The sequence below is a fragment of the Pristis pectinata genome, chromosome 3 (genome assembly GCF_009764475.1).
Source record: "Pristis pectinata isolate sPriPec2 chromosome 3, sPriPec2.1.pri, whole genome shotgun sequence".
Lineage (NCBI taxonomy): Eukaryota > Metazoa > Chordata > Chondrichthyes > Rhinopristiformes > Pristidae > Pristis > Pristis pectinata.
The window spans coordinates 45149488-45173207 of record NC_067407.1 but is presented as its reverse complement, the minus strand read 5'-3'; the positions used below and the strand labels follow the sequence as shown (position 1 = coordinate 45173207).

At 39.6% G+C, this 23720-nt stretch overlaps 2 protein-coding genes across 3 annotated transcripts in view; both read left to right on the top strand.

Annotated features, from left to right (window-relative positions):
• npl (N-acetylneuraminate pyruvate lyase (dihydrodipicolinate synthase)) overlaps positions 1-11543 on the top strand; it is a 57487-nt gene extending 45944 nt beyond the window's left edge. The window contains exons 13-14 of one of the 2 annotated variants that reach the window (XM_052013049.1): positions 588-627; positions 11437-11543. In XM_052013049.1, coding sequence (XP_051869009.1) covers positions 588-627; positions 11437-11450 — 54 coding nt within the window. In that variant the 3' untranslated portion in view covers positions 11451-11543. Of the gene's footprint in view, positions 1-587; positions 628-1444; positions 4300-11436 lie in introns of those variants that run through there. The other variant, XM_052013048.1, reaches the window with a different exon arrangement.
• The window catches only part of dhx9 (DEAH (Asp-Glu-Ala-His) box helicase 9), a 65729-nt gene continuing 53455 nt past the window's right edge, over positions 11447-23720 (top strand). The window contains exons 1-5 of the mRNA XM_052013046.1: positions 11447-11592; positions 15229-15369; positions 15982-16084; positions 21353-21456; positions 22512-22660. Coding sequence (XP_051869006.1) covers positions 11482-11592; positions 15229-15369; positions 15982-16084; positions 21353-21456; positions 22512-22660 — 608 coding nt within the window. The 5' untranslated portion in view covers positions 11447-11481. The remainder of the gene's footprint in view (positions 11593-15228; positions 15370-15981; positions 16085-21352; positions 21457-22511; positions 22661-23720) is intronic.

The following is a 23720-nucleotide window of genomic DNA, read 5'->3' as shown; positions in this document are numbered from 1 at the left end:
GGTTTTGACTCAGCTAGGAACTTCCATTTGTCCAGCAGATGGCCACGTCATCCATGGCCTTTGCAGATTCTGATGAGAGTTGTCCACTGTCTCTGAGGGAGGTGGAAGTCGGGGATATCCAATGTAGGGTCAATAATGAAGGTTTTTTTCCTGGCATTGAATAGATCCTACAATTCTTTCTATATGGATAGTGGGTTTGAGCCTCTATAATGGGTAGATATTTTGAAGCTTTCTTTGTTAAAATGCAATTTATAATAAAGCAATTGTGAATTTTAAATCTGAGATTGATTTTTGATAACCAGAGCTGCTAAGGGAAATAAGGAAAAGAATGATCAACTGTGATTTCGGGATAGCAGAATGGGCTTCTCGGATAAAGTTGCAGCAGTTTTGGATTCATTGCCTAACATGAGCAAGGATATTTAAATCTGAAAAGAAGGGGAAGATTTCATTTCTATTGAATAGAATATTTGGTTTAAAAAAATGTTGCTGGGAATGGGATACCTTTTGTATTTTCAACTTCCTTCCCTGCCACATGCATGCATTTCGGACAGCATACGTGTACTTTTCTTTAAACTCTTCTTTTGCAGGCTGTAGTTCAGGAATTCATTGGTTATATGACCAGACTTGGTGAGTAGATTGACACATACAAGACTCTCTATTGTATATTTTTTCTGTTTGAAGTCTGTGTTTAATGACAGGCAAGTTCTCAATGCTTAGCAGTTCTGAAATATAATTGTGTTCCTGGATGGCTTATTGATTGTATGCACTGCATAGTGTGATGCTGACTCTTTCCCTGTTAGGAAAATGTGAGGTTTGATTCATAACTGATTTGCTCATTGCCACAACTGATTTTTTTTAAAGAAAGCAAAAATTGTCTTAGGTCCTGACTCCTGATCACTTTGCTGTGATTGTTTTGTCAATGTGTGTGTGAATGCAACATTGATAATAGAAAAATGTCAATCATATTTTATAGTCATTGCAGTACTACTTGAATGCAGTCAGTTTTGAAATATCAGTTGCTCCATGATTAAATCAGTGTTCTGAATTCAATCCCTGGTGCATGCTTAAAAAGATCTGTATTCTTAACAATCCCTCTTAAACAGTTTTGAAAAATTCTTTAATCTCATCAAAAAGATTCATTTGTTTCCTTGAACTCTGGCACTTGTAACAGTGTACTACTCTCTTATGAATTCTGCATTGCTGTAAAGAAAATTCATTACCTGCAATATAAACTCTGTTATTTGGTTCCTAGTTTCTGTTGATGTGAGAAGTTATTTATCTTCCAAACACCTTCCAGGCAAGCAGCAAATTAAGCAATTATTTTGCAGTGTGACAATTCCACTGAATTAAAAATCATGAAATTGTATCAAACTATTTAAATGAAGGCAGCTGTAAATGAATTCATGTTCAGAGCATTATTGATTTTATTAAATTCTTTCCACAGGTTTTGGAGTGGCTGAAAACAAAGCTATAATGATGCTTGTTTCAGGCATTCCATTGGGACCACCTAGGCTACCGTTGGTGAAATGCAGTGAGGAGAAGAAGGCAAAAATATTGGACAAACTGAAAATCCTGGGATGGTTGAAATAAATAGCCCTAATTATATAGTGTGAATTATACACTTGCATTGTCATGCATTACAATGAGAGTGTATGTTTCATTGTACACAATTTCTTGCTATCACAGCTGCATATCTGAAAGACTGAGGAAAACATAAATTAATCATTCATTTAATAATTGTATTTAGGATAACTGAATTTGAGGCATAAAGCACAGCATGTTTCAGATGGCTGTAATATGATTCTGTTTTAATGTGGAAGTTCAAAGCCTGAGAAGGCACGTGTCATGTGGAAAAATCGTTCCTTGTAACCATGATTCCCATAATTTAACACAATCTTCCCTACTTTTGTTGATTTAGATGGAACACTATTAAGAGTTGTATATTTGGACAGAGCAACATGTTAATAGGCAATGCTGCAGATTACAAGTCACAGCTAAAAGAAAGGGCATTAGAGATTTTACAAATTTTAATATTGAAAATTTAACTTCTGTCATTTTGGAGTCCATTTGGACTAATCTGTTAAAAGCAATTACATCTGCGAACTGGATACTTTATTTCATCAGATGGAGAATGTGAAGGCTTCAGTGAATGATGGGGAAGGGTTTGTGTTTGATGGAATGGGAAAGGAAGAAAAATGTTGCCTCTGTATTTGTGCTGAAATGGAGGTGGAATTCAATATGTGACCAGCCAACCATTGCAATAATTTATTTTTCCTTGTAGTTCAAGGTAAGATTAAAATGTTTGAGGAAGGGCATATAAGAGAATGGTTGGACAATTAGGATCTTATGGAAATGTTTGCAATATTGATGATAGCTAATCCCAAGAGGGACTGGGAGTACCACTGGTGTAATGCAGTAATACAAAAATATATTTGTGAAAAGCACACTTGAAGCTAGAAAGAAAGGGACAAAAAAAACTACAGAGAGATTTTTAAAAATTCCTTTGACCATCTTCTCCCTGACCTCCAACCTCCATTATATTCAGTTCTGTTGCAAAATCTATTCAGTAGGCACCAGTGCCATCCATATTCCTAATGGATGTTTGAAGCTGAATTAGCTTTTTCACAACCTTGATGTTATTTGATTCTGAGCTGTATTTTGTGGCATTTCCTTCACTGAGATTGCCTGAATCTCTCCTGCCTCTGCTTGTCTGCTGCTGATGGAGTTTGTTACCTCTAGACTGAGCTATTCTAATATATTGTTGGCCAACCTCCCAAGTTCTACTCTCTGGTAGTCTTTTCCACCTCTACCCTAATTGCACTGTTCCATTCACAAATCTCTATATCTTGACCTTGTTCTAAAAACCCTCCGTGGTCTTGATGTTAACAGTCTTTAGAATCTCCGTCAGACTTATAACCTTCCAAGATATCTGCATTCTTCTAGACCACTTGTTGATACCTACGTTTAATCTCTCCATCATGGATAGCTATCCCTTTAACTACCAGGACCCCAGGTTCTGGAATTTATCTTTTTACCTCTTTCGTTTCTTGTTTTAGGCACTCCTTGAAATCTACCTCTTTAATCAACCTATTGGTTATCTATGTTGATACCTCCATTTGTTTTTGTTCAATAACACTCCTGTACTGTGTTTTGGATTATTTTTGCTATGTTAGAGATGCTAAAGAAATGGTATCAACATCTGTAACTCATGATACTTGCTGGCAAAACATTGCAAAATTTGCACAAATGTAATTTTCTAAAATTTATGACCAACCTCAGGAGATGCTTAGTATCTTTGATAAATTGCAAGTATGGTAAATCTATTACTGTTTTAATTTCTCCATCAATTTCATCCCTTTCTGGGTGATATTAACTCATTGAAATCTGTATCTACAGATGCCTCTGATCCATTGCCCATCCAAACATAATCACTAAATCTAGACAGTGAGGTTTGTCACTTATTTTGGTCATTGGGTTCCTTACAACTAAAGCCAAATTTGCCCCATCTAATTTCCATACTTCACATTTTCTGCAAAGATCTCTGAATGGCAAGTGTCAGGAGCTTTGGATTTATTCACCTTACCCAGCTTAGGCCTTTACATCTTTTGATTTTAATGCTGAACTATTCTATTGCATAAACCTACTTAGCTATCAGGGAAGTGTTGTTCATTTTTTACTGAATGACAGACAAGTTAAAGGGAAATTATTTAAAACAATACTGTTCATGTAAAATACAGTGCTTTCACTTTATTGAGGGAATTGTAAGCTGAAGGAAATCAGGCCTTTTCCTACTTTTTCCTGACTTGTTTTCAAGATTATTTCTAAAATAATTTTTGCATTACTTTAGGGTTTTTAATTGTACATTTTAATCAATTTGCTTTCAACAGTTTAAATGTTAAAATATCTTAACTTTCCACTTGTTGACAAAAAAATAAACCAATCAAATTTTGCCTTTGTCTGCAGGTCGACCTGTACTTTAATTTCATGTTGAAGAGTTTGCAAAGGGAGTAATTTTGGCAATGTGACTGGACTTGTACTGCTATTTAGTTCCGGTAACTTCAAAAGCTACCCCAAGACTATATTAAATTTTCTATATAGATTACTTCACAGCAGCAATGCAATTAATCACAGCCACCCATACATATTTAGTATAATCACCATTTACTGATTGATGACACATAGATCAATTTCCTATTTCAATTTGCTTTCTATTGGTCATCATTTGAGGTTTCATTTTGTCAGAGGAAGGAAATGGTTCAGGTGTTTTTTTTTGTTAAAAAGAAACTTTCAAATTGTATCAGCAAAGAATCTTAAACTGCAGGACCTCCCAGGAAGCAAAGTGAAGTTTTTGAGCAATCCAACAACCAAGAGAAGATTAATTTCCCATTAATATTGTCAAAAATACATTTACCACCAATGTGGTGTGTTCTTTACAGAATTAACGTTGAAGTTGAATCTTTATTGGGGATTATCTGTGCTAACTTACAGACTGTCTTATGACCACTAAATGGTGAGAGGAGTTGGTGGGGGTTTGCCTTTGAAACGGTGGGTTCCTAATCATGATTAATAGTGGCAGTGGACAATGAAGCAGCAAGCTGGAAAATTTATAGAAGCAATTTTGGTTTTAAAGCTAAAATTTTGTGACAAAATTGTGAATTAGACAAGCCACTTTAAGACACCTTCTGCAGAATTTGAATAACAAGTAATGTAATTTAAATTACTTTAAGCATGCAATTTACAAAAAGGATTTCCTATGTTACGCTATATTCATTGTTCCTCCTTTCATATGGTGGGGGGGGGGGTTGCGGCTAAGAATGGGCAAAATAATCTTTGCCAAGTTTTTATGATATTCTGATGTTATCTGCCACTTCAACAGTTTCCTGGTTTGAACTGACCCATCTTCAAAATAATTGTACAATCTTCCTACAACTCCATCCCACACCAGAATGGTCTGAGAGTCCTTCATTTTGTCCTTGAACAGGCCAAATCAGTCCCCTGATGATATGGCTTTCCACATCATTGTCTTCAAGATGTCTTTCTTTTTCCTTAACACTGTCTTTCCATCTTCAATAGTTGACAGGGCCTTAACCACATCCCCTCTATTTCCCAGCTAGAACTTTGATGGGGATCCTCTCATTCCACCCCACCAGATCTTGGTTTCAATGGATCATTCTCCATAATTTTGGTCACTTGTAACAGGTTTCCAGCACCAGATTCATCTTTCTTTTCCCTCACCTTTTCAGCATATTGGAAAGAACTGTCTCTGTCGTGGCTTCCTGGTCCATTCTTACATTTCCATATAAAAAAAAATCCCTTTTTCCAGATACTTCCCCATGGAACCACAGGAGGTGCAACACCTACCCTTTCACACTATCCAGGGATGGAAACAGTCCTTCCAGTGGAAGCAGCAATTCATTTGCACATCCATTTGGTGTGCATGATGCAAGTTCCTCTATACTGGAGAAACTAAATGCAGCTTGGGTTACTGTCTTGCAGAAAGCTTCCCTTTAATCAGCAAGGGTGACCCTGAGCTTCCAGTGGCCTGTCACTTTAATTCTCTGTCCCATTCTGACTCTGACTTCTCAGTCTTTGGCCTCCTACATTGCTCCAGTATTACCCAGTGTACGATCAAGGAACAGCACTTCATTTTCAGTTTGGGTACTTTGCAGCCCTTGGGACCTAATACTGAGTTTAACAATTTCAGGTAACCACTTCATTTTGTGGGATGTTGTTTCCTCTGTCTAGAGCCAGGAGTCACAGCCTGAACTGAGCAGAAATTCCTTCAGCTACAAGGGGTACATAAGAACACAAGAAAATAGGAGCAGGAGTAGGCCTGCTAGCCCGACGAGCTTGTCCCACCATACACTATGATTGTGGCTGATCTACCCCAACTTCTCAGCTGTGCCAGATCCCCATAGCCTTCAATTCCCCAATCTTTCAAAAAAATTATGTACCTCTACTTTAAATACTTCTAATGAGCTAACATCCACAACTTTCTGGGGCAGAGAATTCCAGAGATTCACTGCTCCATGAGAGGAATTCACTCCCTCTGTTTTAAATGACTGGCACCTTATCTTGAAATTATATTCCCTTGTTCAATACTAACAAAAACCTCTTGACATCTACCCTATCATACCCCCTTAGGATCTTGTATGTTTCAATGAGATCACCCTTTTATTCTTCCAAACTCCAACAAATGCAGACCCAACCTGTTTAGCCTCTCATGACAGGACAATCCTCTTCTCCCAGAAATTAGCCGAGTAAATCCCATGAAGCTGGGTCTGATGTCACATATCCTTTCCTACGTAAGGGGACCAAAATTGCACTGTACTTCAACTATGGCTTCACCATCACCTTGTATAATTGTAACAAAACATTTCTATTTCTCAACTCCAACACCTTTACAATAAAAACCCATATACCATTTGACCTCTCAACTACTTGTTGCACCTGTCTGCTAACTTCTGGGTGATTTGAACACAAGAACAACTAGATCCCTCTGAGGATCATTCATTTGGAGTGTTATTTCACAAACACAATAATCTGCCTTTTGATTCCTGTAACTGATGCACATGATCTGTCACTTTCCCATGTTAAACTCTGTCAAATTTTCACCAACTCACTTTATCTCATTGTAGGGTAACAATATCCTCATCGTAACTTGCCCTCCCATGTAATTTTGTGTCATTGGCAAATTTGGATACCTTGCATTTTGCTCCTTCTTCTAGGTCATTAACATAATTAGTAATTAATTGAGGGCCAAGAAGTGATCCCTGAGATACTTCACTGCTAACATCCTTACAATCTGAAAAAAGATGCATTTATTCCAACTGTTTTCTATGTAATAACCAATTTTCAAGCCATGTTAACACACTTTCTATAATACCATGAACTCTTGTTCACCAGCCTTTTATGTAGAACTTTGTCAAATGTCTTTTGGAAATCCAAATATCCCACATCTACAGGTTTCCCTCTATATATTCTACTTGTTTACATCCTCAAAGAACTCGGGCAAATTTGTCAAACATGATTTGTACTTCTTGGAACCATGTTGACCTGGTTTTATTATATTAAGCACTCCTAAATGATTAGCTACTTTTTTCTTTAATTGTTGAGTCTAGCATCTTACCAACAGTGAGTATTAAACCAACTGGCCAATCCAATGAGATCTGCCTGGAATTCAGTATGTTTTGAAAAATTTCTCAGACCACTACCTCTACAGCCCTTTCAAACTAATGGGTCCTGCTGATTTGTCTGCTTTTAGTCCTAAACAATTTTTTTCAATACTTCATCTGTTGTGACTGGGATATTTTACAAATTTTCCATTCCATTTGAAACTAACCCATCTGTTATCATGAGGATATTTGCTTCACAGTCCTTCAAAGTGAAGACTGATGAAAAAAAATCATTTAGCATATTTGCCATTTTGTTGTCTCCTAATATTATTTTCCCCAACTTCATTCTGTAGAGGTCCCACACAAACCTTAGCCATTATCTTCCTTTGCTGCTGGTTGCTACTTTGTACATTCGACTCTTCGATTTAGCATTATCCTCGATGGTTCCCGTTTATCACGGAGTCTCTTTCTAGTTGGGATAAATTTTTGATGAGCATTATGACCTGATTGCTTAAACATCTGCCACTGTCCAGTAATTAATCTATCTTTTTGCTTATTTACACTGTCCACGCTAGATAACCTCATGTTCATACCGGACACTTTAGCAGTCTCTGCTCCAGAGGTCTGTGCAGACTCGGTCGCTGAGCAAATTCAGGACAAATAAATGCATTTTTTTTATATTAAGCCATGTGTGTTTTGTACAGGAAAGTGATGCGAGGTTCTCTGGCCTACTAGTTCTTCCTGTCATTAAACCCCTGCCTCCACATTTTTTGCAACGTTTATTGTATCGTTTACAATCCAGATGAAGACAAAATACTTGTTTGTTCGTCTCGTATTTCTGGAAGAACACGCCTCACAGAATCACCTGCAATAGTATAAATGACAGCAGATGTTGCAGCGGTTCGGATGCAAGAGGGGGCAGTTGTCACATCCGAGCATCTGTGAGCGGTTCACCAGCAGCGCTCCCTAGGGTGCGCTGCACTCAGCTGCCACTGGACCAGACCAGCCCAGCCCACAGCCGCTGCCGCCAGCTCCAGCGCATGACGTCACCGCGCACCGCTTCGGGATAAACCAATCGTGTTACATGGGGAAGAAGGAAGGGGAGACAAACAAGATATCAAACCAAATGATGGACTAAAGCTTCATTGATATAACTGCAATATCCTTGCTATTTAGCAAAAGTAACGTTTTTAAAAAAGCATTCTACAAATGGAGATTTTTGAATATACAGATTGATGTTTGTATGAGTGTCCCCCTGTCACTGTACAAGTTGGCCAGCCCGGGTGGCGAGGCGGTCGCCATTTTGTGCGTGTGCCGGTTCGGGGCTCAGCTGCCGCGGACCGCAGTCGCTGTGTCAGGGTGAGGGCAGGGGCAGGGCGGCCGCAGCCGTTGTCTCAGGGTGAGGGCAGGGGCAGGGCGGCCGCAGCCGTTGTCTCAGGGTGAGGGCAGGGGCAGGGCGGCCGCAGCCGCTGTCTCAGGGTGAGGGCAGGGGCAGGGTGGCTGCGGCCGCTGTCTCAGGGTGAGGGCAGGAGCAGGGTGGCTGCGGCCGCTGTATCAGGGGAGGGCAGCCGCAGCCGCTGTCTCACGGGGAGGGCAGCTCTGGTCCACTCTGATGGGGGGGGTGGTTGGGGGTCTGGAGGACCGGGCGCCGCTGTCAGGTTCGCCTCCTGCGGCCGCGCCGTTTGCAGTCGGCGCCCCGCCGTTCCCCACCATGTAACCGGCCTGTGGGGCTCCCAGCTACACTGAATCAAAGTGGCGATCGTGTGAAACATTTCACTTACAAGAACTCGAGTGTTGCGCTTAAATTTCTCTCTGCATTGGACAGTAACAAGAGCTCTGTAGTTTAAAAACATATTTATGAATTGTGTTTTTCCATATTTTTAATCTGTATCTGTAGCTTGTGATGACCCCTCTCTCTTCTGCTGGGACAGCAGCAGCATGGTGGGAATCCTAATATAAATGTGAACATAAGCAAAATACTTATGATGGGAGCAAGGATCGTATTTTACACGAAAAGTGCTGGAGGAATTCAGGTCAGGCAGCATCTATGGAGGGAAGTAAACAGTTGACATTTCGGGTCGAGACCCTTCATCAGGATTCGACCTGAAACGTCGACTGTTTATTTCTCTCCATAGATACTGCCTGACCTGCTGAGTTCCTCCAGCACTTTTTGTGTGTGTGTTGCTCCAGATTCCAGCATCTGTAGAATCTCTTGTGTCTCCAAAGATCGCATCTCTTTTGTTTGAAAATGAACATTGAATAACGTCAGTGTGCTGTGGTCCAATTATGCCCAAATGTTGCAAAACTGTATATTGACCAGTACATTTTCGATTATAATCAGTAATTTTGACAAGTGTGTTTGACTGTTGCACGTACAGAAACTTTTTAAATCGAGAAGTTAGGAGGATTCATTACATTCATATCACTACAGTGATAGATGGATCACCGGGCTTAGTATTAATTGTGAATTGTTCCTACTAGGCACTTTAACTTTCTTTCTGTTTAGATGTCATGTTTCATTGTGGAAATGGGTTGTGAAATGTTACAACTTGAAACATATGGTATGCCTCTTCTCCTTGAAGTTAGCAGAACAAGTAAATTTTAAGAAAATTCATGACTTCCTTTACCAATCTAAAATACAAGTTATGTTACATTTCAGCTAGAGCATTATATCTTCAAGAGAAAGGGCCATGAACTTCCTGTGGAAAACAAAAAATGTGGATACTGCTAAAAGCCCTCATTTGTAACTAATACAGTCATTGCAATAAACATAAATATGTAATGTTCTAAAAGTGTTAATACATAAATATACACATTAAAACCTAAATAGAAATGATATTAATGAACTAACCACTTCTATTGAATATATTGGTTTTGAAATTACAAGATGGAGCAGTGTAAACAAACCCTCTGTCCATTAGGACAGTGCACAGCAGAGAGCCGCCTGACATAAGTGATCTGGAAATTGATCACCTTTGCAGGCAATGATTGGTTCCTTAATGTGTTTGTGTTTATAGATGTATTTGAAAGAAATTTGAAATGAGGCTTGTGGCTGACTTTGTGAGTAGGCAGATCTGTGGATAGTAAGTCAGCAGACAACAAGGACTGCATGTATTCAGATCTAGGAAGTGATACCTTGTGTGTATATAGTGTCAGATGGTACAATATCTTGAGATTTGTATAAATGTTATTGGCAAAAAGTTGTCATTGCCCTACAAAGAAATATGAATGTATAGGAATAAAAACTTGAGCAGAGAGCTTTTAAGGATTGTCATTAAGGAGGACAGGTGAGCGGGGAACTCCAGAGCTGATGCCTTTGGAAGCTTAATGTACAGCCACTACTGATGGAATAATCAAATATGGGGGGCTGGTGAGCAGGGGCCAGAATTGGACTTGAGGATGTTTGTGGGTTTAAGGGCTAGATTACACAGAAAAAGAGACAGATAATGGAGGAAATACTTAGGAGTCAAACAGCATCTGTAGAGAAATGGAGTTAAAGTTTTGAAGTTGATGGAAGTCGGAAAAGTAAGAGAACGGTTTTAACTTGGAGATACCTGGGAGGAGGGCCAGTGAGAACACGTTCGAAAGTCTATTTCAGGGTGAAAACTTTGATTAAACCTGTAATAAATGGAACAAAGCAAGTTGGTGCTGGGTGAAAGGAGATGGCAAAGGAGATAGAATAATGCAAAGCATATTTTGGGGAGGCTTAAACGTGAAGAGATGAATGAAATCTGAAATACCAGAAAGAAAGAAAAGAAACTGAATGCTGGAAAATTGAGGTGCAAGGCTTGAATGGTGGTATTTGGCATTGAGTCTGGAAGGCTATTTTGTGCTTAATTGGAGGATGAGGTGCTGGTCCTTGAGCTTATTTTGCATTATGCCAAAGATACAAAGGTTTTAGAGGAGAGAGAATTAAAGTAGCAGGCAACTGGTAGCTCAGAGTCGATCTTGCTGATTTTATGAGGTGTGCTGCAAAGCAGTAATCCAATATGTGCTCAGTTTCCTCAGTGTAGTGGAGACCACATTGTGATCACTGAATATATCACTTCTACCTCTTCCAGTTTAGTATAAGTCACTGTTTCACCTGGTAATATATTTGCTTTGACATTTCAAGTGATACTTAAAATAAAAGACAAAATTGGAAATATACATGAGGTATACTAGCATCTTTTGAGGGAAGTCATTCAGGGTGGCAGGAGTTAGCCACTGAGAAATAATAAAGATTGGGTAATTATTCAAATGTGAAAACAAATTGAAATATTTTTCAAGAATGGACTGCTAGAAATTATTATTTACCTGTGTTGTTGTTTGATTTCCTTAGGGAGCAAAAACTAACATTGATGGTGGCCAATAATCAAGTGGAGGCATGACGGACATAAAGAATTTTCTGTATGCTTGGTGCGGAAAGCGCAAGGTTACGCCAAATTATGACATCCGTGCAGCTGGTAACAAGAACAGACAAAAGTTTGTTTGTGAGGTATAACAATTTTGGTTGCTAGTCTGAATTCACTCCATTGAAAATTGAAGAGTTTGATCTGATACTGAATCTGTTTGCACAAGTATTTTGGGTGGGGAATAAATTATGTGCAAAGTGATGATTTATCCCACACTATGACTTAAGTTTGAAATATTTTTGGACTTGCATCCATTGAAGTTCTACGTGCATAACTTTGTTAACTTTTACTACATTTTTTTGCATATTTTGTGTTGAATTATGTTCATTCTCTTGTGGGCCTAAATTATGCCTTTTTTTTGCCAGAATGGTCTATTTGAGTATCAGTTGAATGCACTGGACATTAGATGATTTAAGCTTTATTGGGTCTGTCCTTATCTTGTGCAAACCTTGCAAGGGAAATCAAAATAGAAAATGGTGGGGATACTGAGCAAGTTCGTTTGCATCTGTGAAGAGCAGTCTGGGTCTGTACTCTCTTGAGTTTAAACAATCAGAGGTAATCTCATTCAAAAATAGTTTTTTGGGATTGATGGTACAAAGATGAATGGCAAATGGAATCTTATTCCGGCAAGTGCAAGATGATGCATTTTGGGAAGCTAAACCAGGGCTAGGATACACAGTGAATGGCAAGGCACTGGGGAGTGTTGTTTATCAGAGAGACCTTGGGATACAAGTACGTAGTTCCCTGAAAATGGGAGCATAGGTAGACAGGGTGGTGAGAAAGACATATAGCATGCTTGCCTTCATTAGCTGAAGCATTGAGTACAAGAATTGGGACATCAATTTACTGTCGTACAAAATGTTGATTTAGCCTGCACTTGGAGTATTGTGTGCATTTCTGGTCACTGCACTATAGGAAGAATGTGGTTAAGCTAGAATGTGTGCAGAAAAGATCCACAAGGATTTTACATGGATTGGAGGGCTTGAGCTATCAGGAGTGATTGGGTAGGCTAGATTTGTTTTCCCTGGAGTGAAGGAGGATGAGAGGTGACATGATCGAGGTATATAAAGTTACGAGAGGCATAGAGATAGGGTAGATAGCCTGTATCTGTTTCTCAAGTTGAAAGCTAGGGGTTTAAGGTGAGAGGGAGGAAGTTTAAAGGGGATCTGAGGGGTACATTTTTTACACAAAGAGTAGTTGGTATTTGGAATGAGCTGCAGAAGAGGTGGTGGAGGCAAGAACAGCAACAACTTTTAAAAGGCACCTTGACAGGTACTTGAATGAGCAGGGCATAGAGTGGTATGGAATTAATGAAGGCAAGCCAGAATTGTGTAGATAGGCATGCTGGTCAGCATAGACACAGTGGTGAGTAGGGAATGTTTCTGTGCTGTATGACTCTATGGCTCAGTGACTGGAAGGCAAGGTTTTTAATAACTGTAAATGTGAATTTCCCTTTGGAAAAAATAAAATGCTAAAAATACTCAAATAATATATGTAGATTGAAAGTGGATTAATTTTCATAGAAATCAAAAAATTGAAATGCTGGGAATCTGAAATAAAAATAGAAAACATTGGAAACACTCAGCAGGTCAGACAGCATTTGTGGAAAGAGTAACAGTTAACATTTCAAGGTTGAAGACCCTTTGTCTCAACTGGAAAATTGAAAAAACACATTAGTGTTGTAGAGAGGATTGGAGGGGTGAAAAGGACACATTGAGTATCTGATAGGATGAGGGTATGGTTGCCGTGGGAATAAGTTATTGGAGGTCATCTGGTTGATGGGATAATGGGGCAGTTAGAAAGAGTAAGTTAAAGCTATGAAATGAGGGCACTTAGAGAGTGTGAGCAGAAACAAAGGAGTGTAAAAAGATGGAAAATGCAGGGCCACAGGACATTCCCAGCAGGTCAGGTTGTGCTCGTAGAGAGAGAAAAATTCTTATTACTTTACAAAGTCTGATTACTTGTCAAGATCAAAGGGAGATTGCAGATTTGGCAATGAACATGGTAGAAACAGTAGAAAATATAAATAATGAGAGATTGAAAAATGTTGGTGTTCAGAGGGATGCCCTAATATGAAATTAATGAAAATTAACATGTACAGCCAGCAATTTTTGAAGGCAAACAGAACTTTGGTCATTATTGAAGATTGGTGTACAAGAACACAGACCTCTTGCTCCAGTTTTATAGGATCCTTCTGTTGCTCCTGTGTTTTCTGAGCACTTCAACCAATGTACTTCTAAGTGTGTTTTATCCACATGCTGTGTTTTATCCACATGCTTTATACTTTTAAGGCAAACAAAAGGACACAAGTCAGATCCTGGTGCAAACTCAGCTTGATACAGACACATAGACACAGACAGACACACACACAGATACACACACAGACACCCCTTACCTTAATGTAGGCTCTAACTATCTGTCTCAGTCCCAAACATTACCTATTACGTTTGGGGCCAGTCACAGGCTTCTTTGCTGGGCTCCCAGGGTCCAGGGTTCTCTGCATTTCATGAAGACTGGTGACATCGTCGTTTCCCTTGGTTGTAGCTGTGGTCCTCGCTGGCTGCTGTTGAGGTTCTTCAATGCTGACCACCAGGGCAAAGTTACCGTTGCTCTGGCTTGCTAATGGGGTTGAACTATACCACTTCTGTAACTTTCCAGGAACTTCTCTTGGCTTGACTAATTGGATGGCAAGATGGGAGAGCCACTGCTTGCCACTTCAAAGGATAATGAGTTTAGGGGAGGTTTTGAATGCAACATTCAGCCATTAATCAATGGACCTGCATTGTGGTCATCAGCACCTATTGTTGCCATAGTATCGCTACCTGTGAGGACAGATTGAATGTCTGGCCCAGTTTGTTTTGGGTTTTGGATCCCACACTAGTCTAAGGTCAGCTTGGCTAATTTTTCCATGATTCCAGCTCACTGTTCTGAGGAGTTGCTTGGCCACACTTCTGAAACTGCATCTGGAATGTTGCACACAGATTTGATCTTGCCACATAACAATATTTATTTGCAATAGTGGGAGTGCAGCAAGTTATACACGTGGAATTTCAGTACCAGATTGATTCCTGGCATGGGCTATTGGTCATTTGAGGAGCAATTAAGCAGACTGTGTCTGTACTCTCTTGAGTTTAAACAGTCAGAGGTGATCTTATCGTGATGTTCAAACAATTCTTAATGGGATTGATTGGGTAGGTACAGAGATAATCTTTCCCCTGTCTATGGTGTCTAGAACCTGGTCATGCTCTCAAGAGGTTGGCCATTCAGGGCAGACCTAAGAAGAAATTTCTTTACTCAGCAAAGTGAATCTTTGAAATTCTCCACCTAAGAGGGCACTGGAGGCACAGTCACTGTATACAGATTTTTAGTTATTAAGGGAATCAAGGGACATACAGTAGGTTAATGCAGGAAAGTGGCACTGAGGTGAAAGATCAATCATGATCTGATTGAAAGTTGGAGCAGATGTAATGAGCCAAGTGGTCAACTCCTGCTTCCACTGTTGATGCTCGTGTTTAATTGGATCTTTCAATTAAAATCAGAGTTGGTTGGTATTTCTTTTAAGATCTTGACTGGAATGTTCACTTTCATGCCCTAATACCTGCTGCAAGCAGTTGTAAATATACAATATCACTAACTGCTTTTAAGGACAGGTACAAAAGGGCATGAGGAAAAGAGAATCTGAGAATGTGTTCATCCATCAGACATTTTTTTTCTCTTAGGTCCGAGTAGATGGGTTTAATTACACTGGTATGGGAAATTCTACTAGCAAGAAGGATGCCCAGACAAATGCTGCTAGAGACTTTGTCAATTACCTGGTTAGGACTGGAGAGATGAAAGCAGATGAAGTCCCCAGCTTAAAGGCGAGTACATTTGTAGTTTTGACCAACTTCCCCTTCCTCTTGTAGAGATTATGTTAATAAGATAAGATATCTTTATTAGTCACATGTACATTGAAACACACAGTGATTTTGCGTAGAATGTGCTGGGGGCAGCCTGCACGTGTCACCACACTTCTGGCACCAACACAGTGTGCCCACGACTTCCTAACCCGTATGTCTTTGGAATGTGGGAGGAAACCAGAGCAGTCACGGGAAGAACATACAAACTCCTTACAGACAGAGGCCGGAATTGAACCTGGGTCGCTGGCGCTGTAATAGCATTACACTAACCGCTACTGAGTGAAACATTAACAGCTTTTTATATCTTCTACTTTTAAGTCTTGTGCTGTTGAGGCAACTCTGTGTGAATGATAACAATTTTAGAATATAGGCAACATAAAACAAAGTTTTAACTTCTATCAGTCTTTGAGATAGTTTCAGCTATTATATTTTTCTTCAACATTTACATTTTGATAGAAAAACTTAAGCATATCACAGTAGAATTTTCGTGTTTGCTGTTACCTGAACTTAATGTGTAAAACAACTAAAATCAGTTTTGTTTGATGAATATTTACAGTTATTTAATTTTGATAGGGAATTGAACCTAGTGCTGTTGATGGCAGTGAAAGTGGTGTACCAGGGGAATTGCCATCCAGTGTTCCCTGTGCTCCTCACTTAGCTACAAAGCAAGCAGCTGGTGAGTCTGTACATCTTTTTTTCAAGGGTGAGGCTGACTGTGTACAATGTACTTTAGTTATTCCTGTATGTGTGATTGCAAAAGGCAAGAAAAGTCAGATTAAAGCTGGAGGTGCAACTGTATTTTATTTAATGTGTGTCCTTAACTTCAGAATGGATCATCATTTTTACAAGATGGTGAAAAGCAATGTGTTCATTGGTCAATATCTGCGCTGGTGTCATCTATCCTCTTGTGTTTTTTGTTTGATACTTGGTTGCAATTACATCTCACACTTCAGAGATGGAAATATTGAGTTTCACTCTCTTCCTTAAACAATGACAGTAAGTACTTTATTAAACATTGACGTTAGAGAAGAGCTGATCTTGATAAGGAAATCTACATTTCCTTTGTACAATGGTATGTTTGTAAGAATTTGTATTGAGTTATTTCAGTATATTATGAAAAAAAAATAATGCCACACTGGACCTGGTACTAGGCAATGAGCCTGATCAGGTTTCAGATCTCTCAGTGGGACAGCATTTTGGAGACAGTGACCATAACTCCTTGACCTTTACCATAGCCTTGGAGAGGGATAGGAGCAGATGATATGGGGAAGTATTTAATTGGCAGGGGGGAATTATGATGCTATTATATGCAGGAACTTGGGAGTGTAAATTGGGATCAGATGTTCTTGGGGAAGTGCACAATGGAAATGTGGAGGTTGTTTACGTAGTACTTGCATGGGGTTCCGGATAGGTTTGTCCCATTGAGGCAGGGTAAGGATGGTAGAGTGAAGGAACCATAGTTGACAAGAGATGTAGAATATCTTGTCAAGAGGAAGAAAGAAGCTTACCTAAGGTTTAGAAAGCAAGGATCAGACAAGGCTCTGGAGAGTTACAAAGTAGCCAGGAAGGAGCTTATGAATGGACTTAGGAGAGCTAGAAGGGAGCATGAGAAGGCCTTGGCGAGTAGGATTAAGGAAAACCCCAAGGCATTCTACACATATGTGAAGAATAGGAGGATGACTAGAGTGAGGGTAGGACCGATCAGAGATAAAAGAGAAAACGTTGCCTGGTGTTGAAGAGATAGGGAAGGTCCTTAATGAATACTTTGCTTCAGTATTCACCAGTGAGAGACCTTGACGTTTGTGAGGATGACATACAACAGGCTGATACGCTAGAGCATGTCGACGTGAAGAAAGAAGATGTGCTGGAAATTTTGAAAAACATTAGGATAGATAAGTCACCGGGGCCCAGCGGGATATCTCCAAGGTTATTACGGGAAGCAAGGGAAGAGATTGCTGCATCTTTGGTGATGATCTTTTCAGCCTCACTGGTCACAGGAGTAATGCCAGATGATTGGAGAGTGGAAAATGTTGTTCGTTTCTTCAAGAAAGGGAGTAGGGATAACCCTGGCAATTACAGACCAGTGAGTCTTATTCAGTGGTGGGCAAATTACTGCAGAAGATTCTCAGAGACAGCATTTATGAACATTTGGAGAAACACAGGCTGATTAGGGACAGTCAGCATGGCTTTGTGAGGGCCAGGTTGTGTCTCATGAGACTGATTGAATTCTTTGAGGATGTGACAAAGCACATTGATGAAGGTAGAGCAGTAGATGTGGTGTACATGGATTTTAGTAAGGTGTTTGATAAGGTTCCTCATGGAAAACTCATTCAGAAAGTTAGGAGGCATGGGATCCAGGGAAACTTAGCTGTGTGGATTCAGAATTGGCTTGCTGATGGAAGACAGAGGGTGGTTGTAGATGGGGAGTATTCTGCCTGGAGGTCAATGACCAGTGGTGTTCCGCGGGGATCTGTTCTAGGACCCCTGCTCTTGTGATTTTTATAAATGACTTGGATGAGGATGTGGAAGGGTGGGTTAGTAAGTTTGCAGATGACACGATGGTTAGTCGTGTTGTGGATAGTGTAGAAGGTTGTTGTTGGTTACAATAGGACATTGATAGGATGCAGAGCTGGGCTGAGAAGTGGCAGATGAATTCAGCCGGAAAATTGTGAAGTGATACTCTTTGGAACATTGAATCTGAAGGCAAAGTACAAGGTTAATGGTAGGACTCTTAGCAGATTGGAGGAACAGAGGGATCTTGGGGTCCACGTCCATAGATTCCTCAAGGTTGCCTTGTAGGTTGATAGGGTTGTTAAGAAGACATATGATGTGTTGGCCTTCATTAGTCGGGATATTGAGTTTAGGAGCCATGAGGTAATGTTGCAGCTCTATGGCACTCTGGTTAGACCGCACTTGGAGTATTGCGTTCAGTTCTGGTCGCCTCTTATAGGAAGGATGTGGAAGCTTTAGAGAGGATGCAGAGGAGATTTACCAGGATGCTGCCTGGATTGGAGAGCATGTCTTATGGGGGTAGGTTGAGTGAGCTAGGGCTTTTCTCTTTGGAGCGAAGGAGGATGAGACGTGACTTGATCAAGGTGTACAAGATGATAAGAGGCATAGATCAAGTGGACAGTCAGAGACTTTTTCCCAGGGTGACAATGGCTAACACGAGGGGACATAATTTTAAGGTGATTGGAGGAAGGCATAAAGGGGATGTCGGAGATAAGTATTTTACACAGAGAGTGGTGGGTGTGTGGAAGACACTACTGGCAGAGGTGGTGGAGGCAGATATATTAAGGACATTTAAGAGACTCTTAGATAGGCACATGAATGATAGAAAAATTGAGAGCTATGTGGGAGGGAAGGGTTAAATAGATCTTAGAGTAGGATAAAATGTCGGCATAACATCGTGGGATGAAGGGCCTGTACTGTGCTGTAATGTTGTATGTTCTATTGTAAAACAGCTAAGAATAAGAATAATCCTTTAAGTGTCAATATCTTTATCTATCAATTTTGAATTCAAAGATCAAGAATCCCAAATCAAAATTATCTGTGATTTGACTTGTTAAATACCAAATCTTCGATTCAATTTAATTTTTAAATATTTCTGCATCATCTATATTGTGACAAAAGGAAGTTTCATTGGAATATGCATCTAGCAGCCTGCATTGGTCTGTATTGAATTTCATCTGCCACTGATTTGTCATCCTGTTGATTTTATATTTTTGTAGCACCCAATTTAAATGCCTACATTGGCTTTTGTGTAATTTATGAATTTGACAAACATGCATTAACATTTCAATGCATTTCATTTAATGGTTATTAAGAAGAGTAGGGAACCAATCACCAAACCCTGAAGCATTTTATTCCATGCCTTTCCTTGATCTCCCTACCTTAATATCACCCCTGTAATAAATATTGGCTGCATTATTTGCTTCAGCAATTTTTTGTCTACACATGGATTTTGGCATGAGCAGTTCTTTAAGGAGCTTTATCAATTTGAACATGCCAGGTGATTTTCTATTGACTGCCAGGAATATAACTTCCAAGAAAAAAGTGGGTCCACTTATGCAAACTGTTATTGTTATGCTATTGAAATTAAGTTGCCATTTCATTCAGAGTGAGAGAGAAAGTTAATGGCATTGTTGAAATCGCTTTACTGAAGGGCTGAGTAAGGAGTATGGCAGGTTTGCTTTCATCAGCTGAGGTCTGGGTACAAGAGTTGGGACATCATGTTACACTTGTACAAAATATTGGCTGGGCCACCCTTTCCTCACTACCTGGTCTACCTCTGTTCCCATTGTCAGGGAACTATGTACGTGTACCCCAAGGTCTCTCTGTGCAACAACACTCTCCAAGGCCCTGCCATTCACTGAATATATCCTGCCCTGGTTAAGCTTCCCAAAATGCATCACTTTGCATTTGTCGAAGTTAAATTCCATCTGCCATTCCCTTGCCCACTTTCCCAGATGATCTATATCATGTTGTAACTTTAGAAACCTTCTTCACTGTCCACTATACCAGTGGTTTTCAACCTTTTTCATGCTGCGGACCCCCAGAACATGTCCTTGTTAGATGGCGGACCCCCAAAGCCCACAAAATCAAACAATCGATAATTCATGCATACAACACTTAAATTACTGCACATAGGCCCTATTGAAATAGCGACTAAAATTTACACGCTTGCGCACTTTCTGTTTAACAGTGACGTCACTGTGGCGTAAATGCACGGTAAGTAAGCAATATTATTAAGGCACACCAACAGCGTCACTCAGTCTCGCTAACACTACAGTGCACAACAGAATAGTAGTGAGTAGTGAACACTACTGACTACCCTGACTACACAAATTGAATATTAAGCGGCAGCTTACCAGAAGGGAACACCGTCTAAGTCTCTAAGATTGTCGCCTATAACAGATAGAATAGATATGGCCGATTTTCTGAATAGTGGAAAACTGGAGCAAGCAAGTAAGCTACATCTTTGTAACAGGTCGCTTTTCCATTTTTTTCTTGGCTTGCCGCGGACCCCAGGTTGAAAATCTCTGCACTATGCCACCAATTCTGGTCTCATTGGCATATTGACTAATTGTGCCATCTACGTTCTCATCCAAATGATTAACATATATTTGACAAACAACGGAGGACCCACCACCGATCCCAGTGGCACACCTCTGATCACAGGCCTCCAATCCGAAAAACAACCCTACACTACTACCCTCTGCCTCCTACCACCACTCCAATTTTCTATCCAGTTGGCTGACTCACCCTGGACCAGCCTACCATGCAGGACCTTGTCAAAGGTCTTGCTAAAGTCTATGTCTAATGTCTAATGCCCTTCCCTCATCACAAAACCATTGCCAACTAACCCTAATCAATCCTTGTCTTTCCAAATACTATAGGAAGGACATGATTAAGCTTGAGGGGACGCATAAAAAAACTCATAAGGATGATTGGAGGGCTTGAGTTATCATGAGAGGTTGGATTGGCTCGGTCTGTTTTCCCTGGACAGAAGGAGGCTGAGAGGTGACATGATGGAGATGTATAAAATTATGAGAGGCGTAGATACTGTAGTTAGCCAGTGTCTGTTTTTCATGGTAGTGGTGTCTAAATCTCAAGGGCATGGGTTTAGGGAGAGAGTGAGGAGGTTTAAAGGCGATTAAAGATGTACATTTCTTGCATACAGAGTAATTGGTATCTGGAATGAATTGCCAGGAGGCAGGAACAGTAATAAACTGAAGAGGCATCTTAACAGGTACTTGAATGAGCTGGGCGTAGAGAAAATGAAATTAATGCAGGCAAGTGACATTAATGTAGATAGGCCTGATGGTTGGCATCGACATTGGGCCGAAGGGCATGTTTCTATGCTGTACAACTCTATGGCTTTATTGTGGGAAAGATTGTAAACAATATTTAACAATATTGCTTAAAATGATTTTATGTCTAGATTCTGGTTTTGGAGGCAAAGGAGGAGGATTTGGTGGTTATTGGGAACGCGGAGCCAATCTGAAGGAGTATTATGAAAAGAGGGATGAACAAGAAGCCCAAGCAGTAAGTGACTGTTTTCTTATTGTGAACTAAAATGATAATATGAAAGTCTTCAGCAACTTCATTATCATAGTTTGATTTTTTTTTCACCAAAACACAAGCAAACACATGACTTGCATGCATTTTAGTTTTCAGCTTAAAACAAATCCTATTGAAACAAAAGAGATGAAGCGCTTGAAATGAAGGCTGCTTTTTTTTTATCAAGATCATGGATTCAGTAATTTATTCGGGTCTTTCTTTGTTACGTATCATGTTCATAATTTTGCATGTCAGTAAACCATTCAGACTTGATGTTGTACAGTGCATTGGTGAAAAATGTACTTTGTGATGTGGCACGGATGTTCAGTCTCTGACCTATAATAAAGGGCTTGGGTGATAGTGATGGATTTTGATGTTTTTGGGTTAGGGGACAACCACGACTTTCACTTCTGTACAAGGGTATTATGCAATGGCACAAAGATAAGTTCAAACTTGACGATGAATGATCCAACATAAATGAAAACATGGGCTTTTGACCAACTTTGTTGCTTTCCATGGCTCAGAGACATTGCATGTTGAGACCGTAGTTCATCAAATACTATGAATTAAACCAGATGCCACACTACATTTGTCACTACATTTATTCATCTAATCAGCAGAAATGATTACACTTGTTCAGGGTGTTTTTTTAATTTTGAAAACAATTATGGAATGTAGAAACCTTATCTTTGTACCAAGGCAATATATTGCAGATGTGAGAAATTTGAAATAAAAATAATTATTACTGGAAATACTCAGCAGGTCTGGAAATTTGTGTGGAAAGAGAAGCAGGTAATTTTTCTTTTGTCTCTTGGTCCATTGGTTATACCCCCATAACACCTTGCATTTTCTTCTTTTCTCCTTGTATCTTTTTTCCTACATATTAGAACTTATTGTTGAGTTTTTCTGTTGTTCAGAAAAGGTGATCAGTTAATTCTTCTTTCTCTATTGATGCTGCCTATTCATGTATGTATTTCCAATATCTTTTGTTTTGCTTTATTTTTGTGCATGTCTTTGTAAATAAAAACTTTTTTTTCTAGACTTTGGAGTCTGAAGGCTTGGATCTGAATGCTGGTCTTCATGGTAACTGGACGCTTGAAAATGCCAAAGCCCAACTCAACCAATTCTTCCAAAAAGAGAAGATTCAAGCTGACTATAAATATGCTCAAGTGGGACCTGATCACAACAGGTTTGGTATATTTTGGTTGTGGAGTAATTGAGTAATCCTTTTCAAAGTTTTCATTTCATACAATCTTTATCAATCCCCAGTTCAGAAATGAGATTGGGTTTCTGTGATAGATACAATATATCTATTGTCAACCTATCCATATTGAACATGCTGATAGTTGTGTTGCTTTGATTGAAATAGAAACAACATGTTTCATGGAATTTACAGAAATGAATAAGTAATAAGGTAAGCTAACTTAGCTGAACGATTGGAGAAATGTTTTTTTAAAATTCTATCTACTATATTCCTTGTTCCCTTTCACATGCAGAAGATAATTGCTCTGCACATTTTTAAGGATTTAAGAAGTTGCATAGATGTAAAGTAGTCATAATTGGTTCACTGCTAACACAATCACCTTTTATTTGGAGAGTAGTTTGACATTTCACTCCAGAGATTTATTTTCTTGGTATAACATTACAACAGTGCTGCAGAGATGGACTTTTTGGATGAAATACTATCCAAGACCCAAAATGAATCTTAGGATGAGTATAAAATACTCTGGCCAACATGCCTCAACCAATATAAGAGCCTAGCATAAAAAAATAGAATCAGAGTAGGCCATGTGGCTCCTTGTGCCTGTTCTGCCATTCCTTTAGATGATAGCTTATCTTGGTGCCACTTTGCTGCTCAAAGCTCACATCCTTTGATTCCCCTCAAAAATATAATGATATCTGTCTCCACAATCCTCTGGTAGAGAATTTGAAACTTCCAGGACCCTCGGGGTGACATGCCAGCCATTGGAAACATTCCTTCATCAACCATGTCACATTCCTCAAGTTTTGTGTTTCAGTGAGCCCACCTCTCTGATACTTTTCCTTAACTAATCTTAATTTCTTTCAGTTCCTCATTCATCTTGACTTGTTCTTTTCCAGATGTGTTTCCATGTTTTCTTCCATCAAGGCAGATGCATAATTTCTGACAGTTTTTTCCCCCATATAATTTCTTGTATCTCAGTCTGTAAGAGTCTGTTTTCCCTTACTTTATCAATTTCTTGGTCTACCTTTGCTGAAATCTGAAGTAT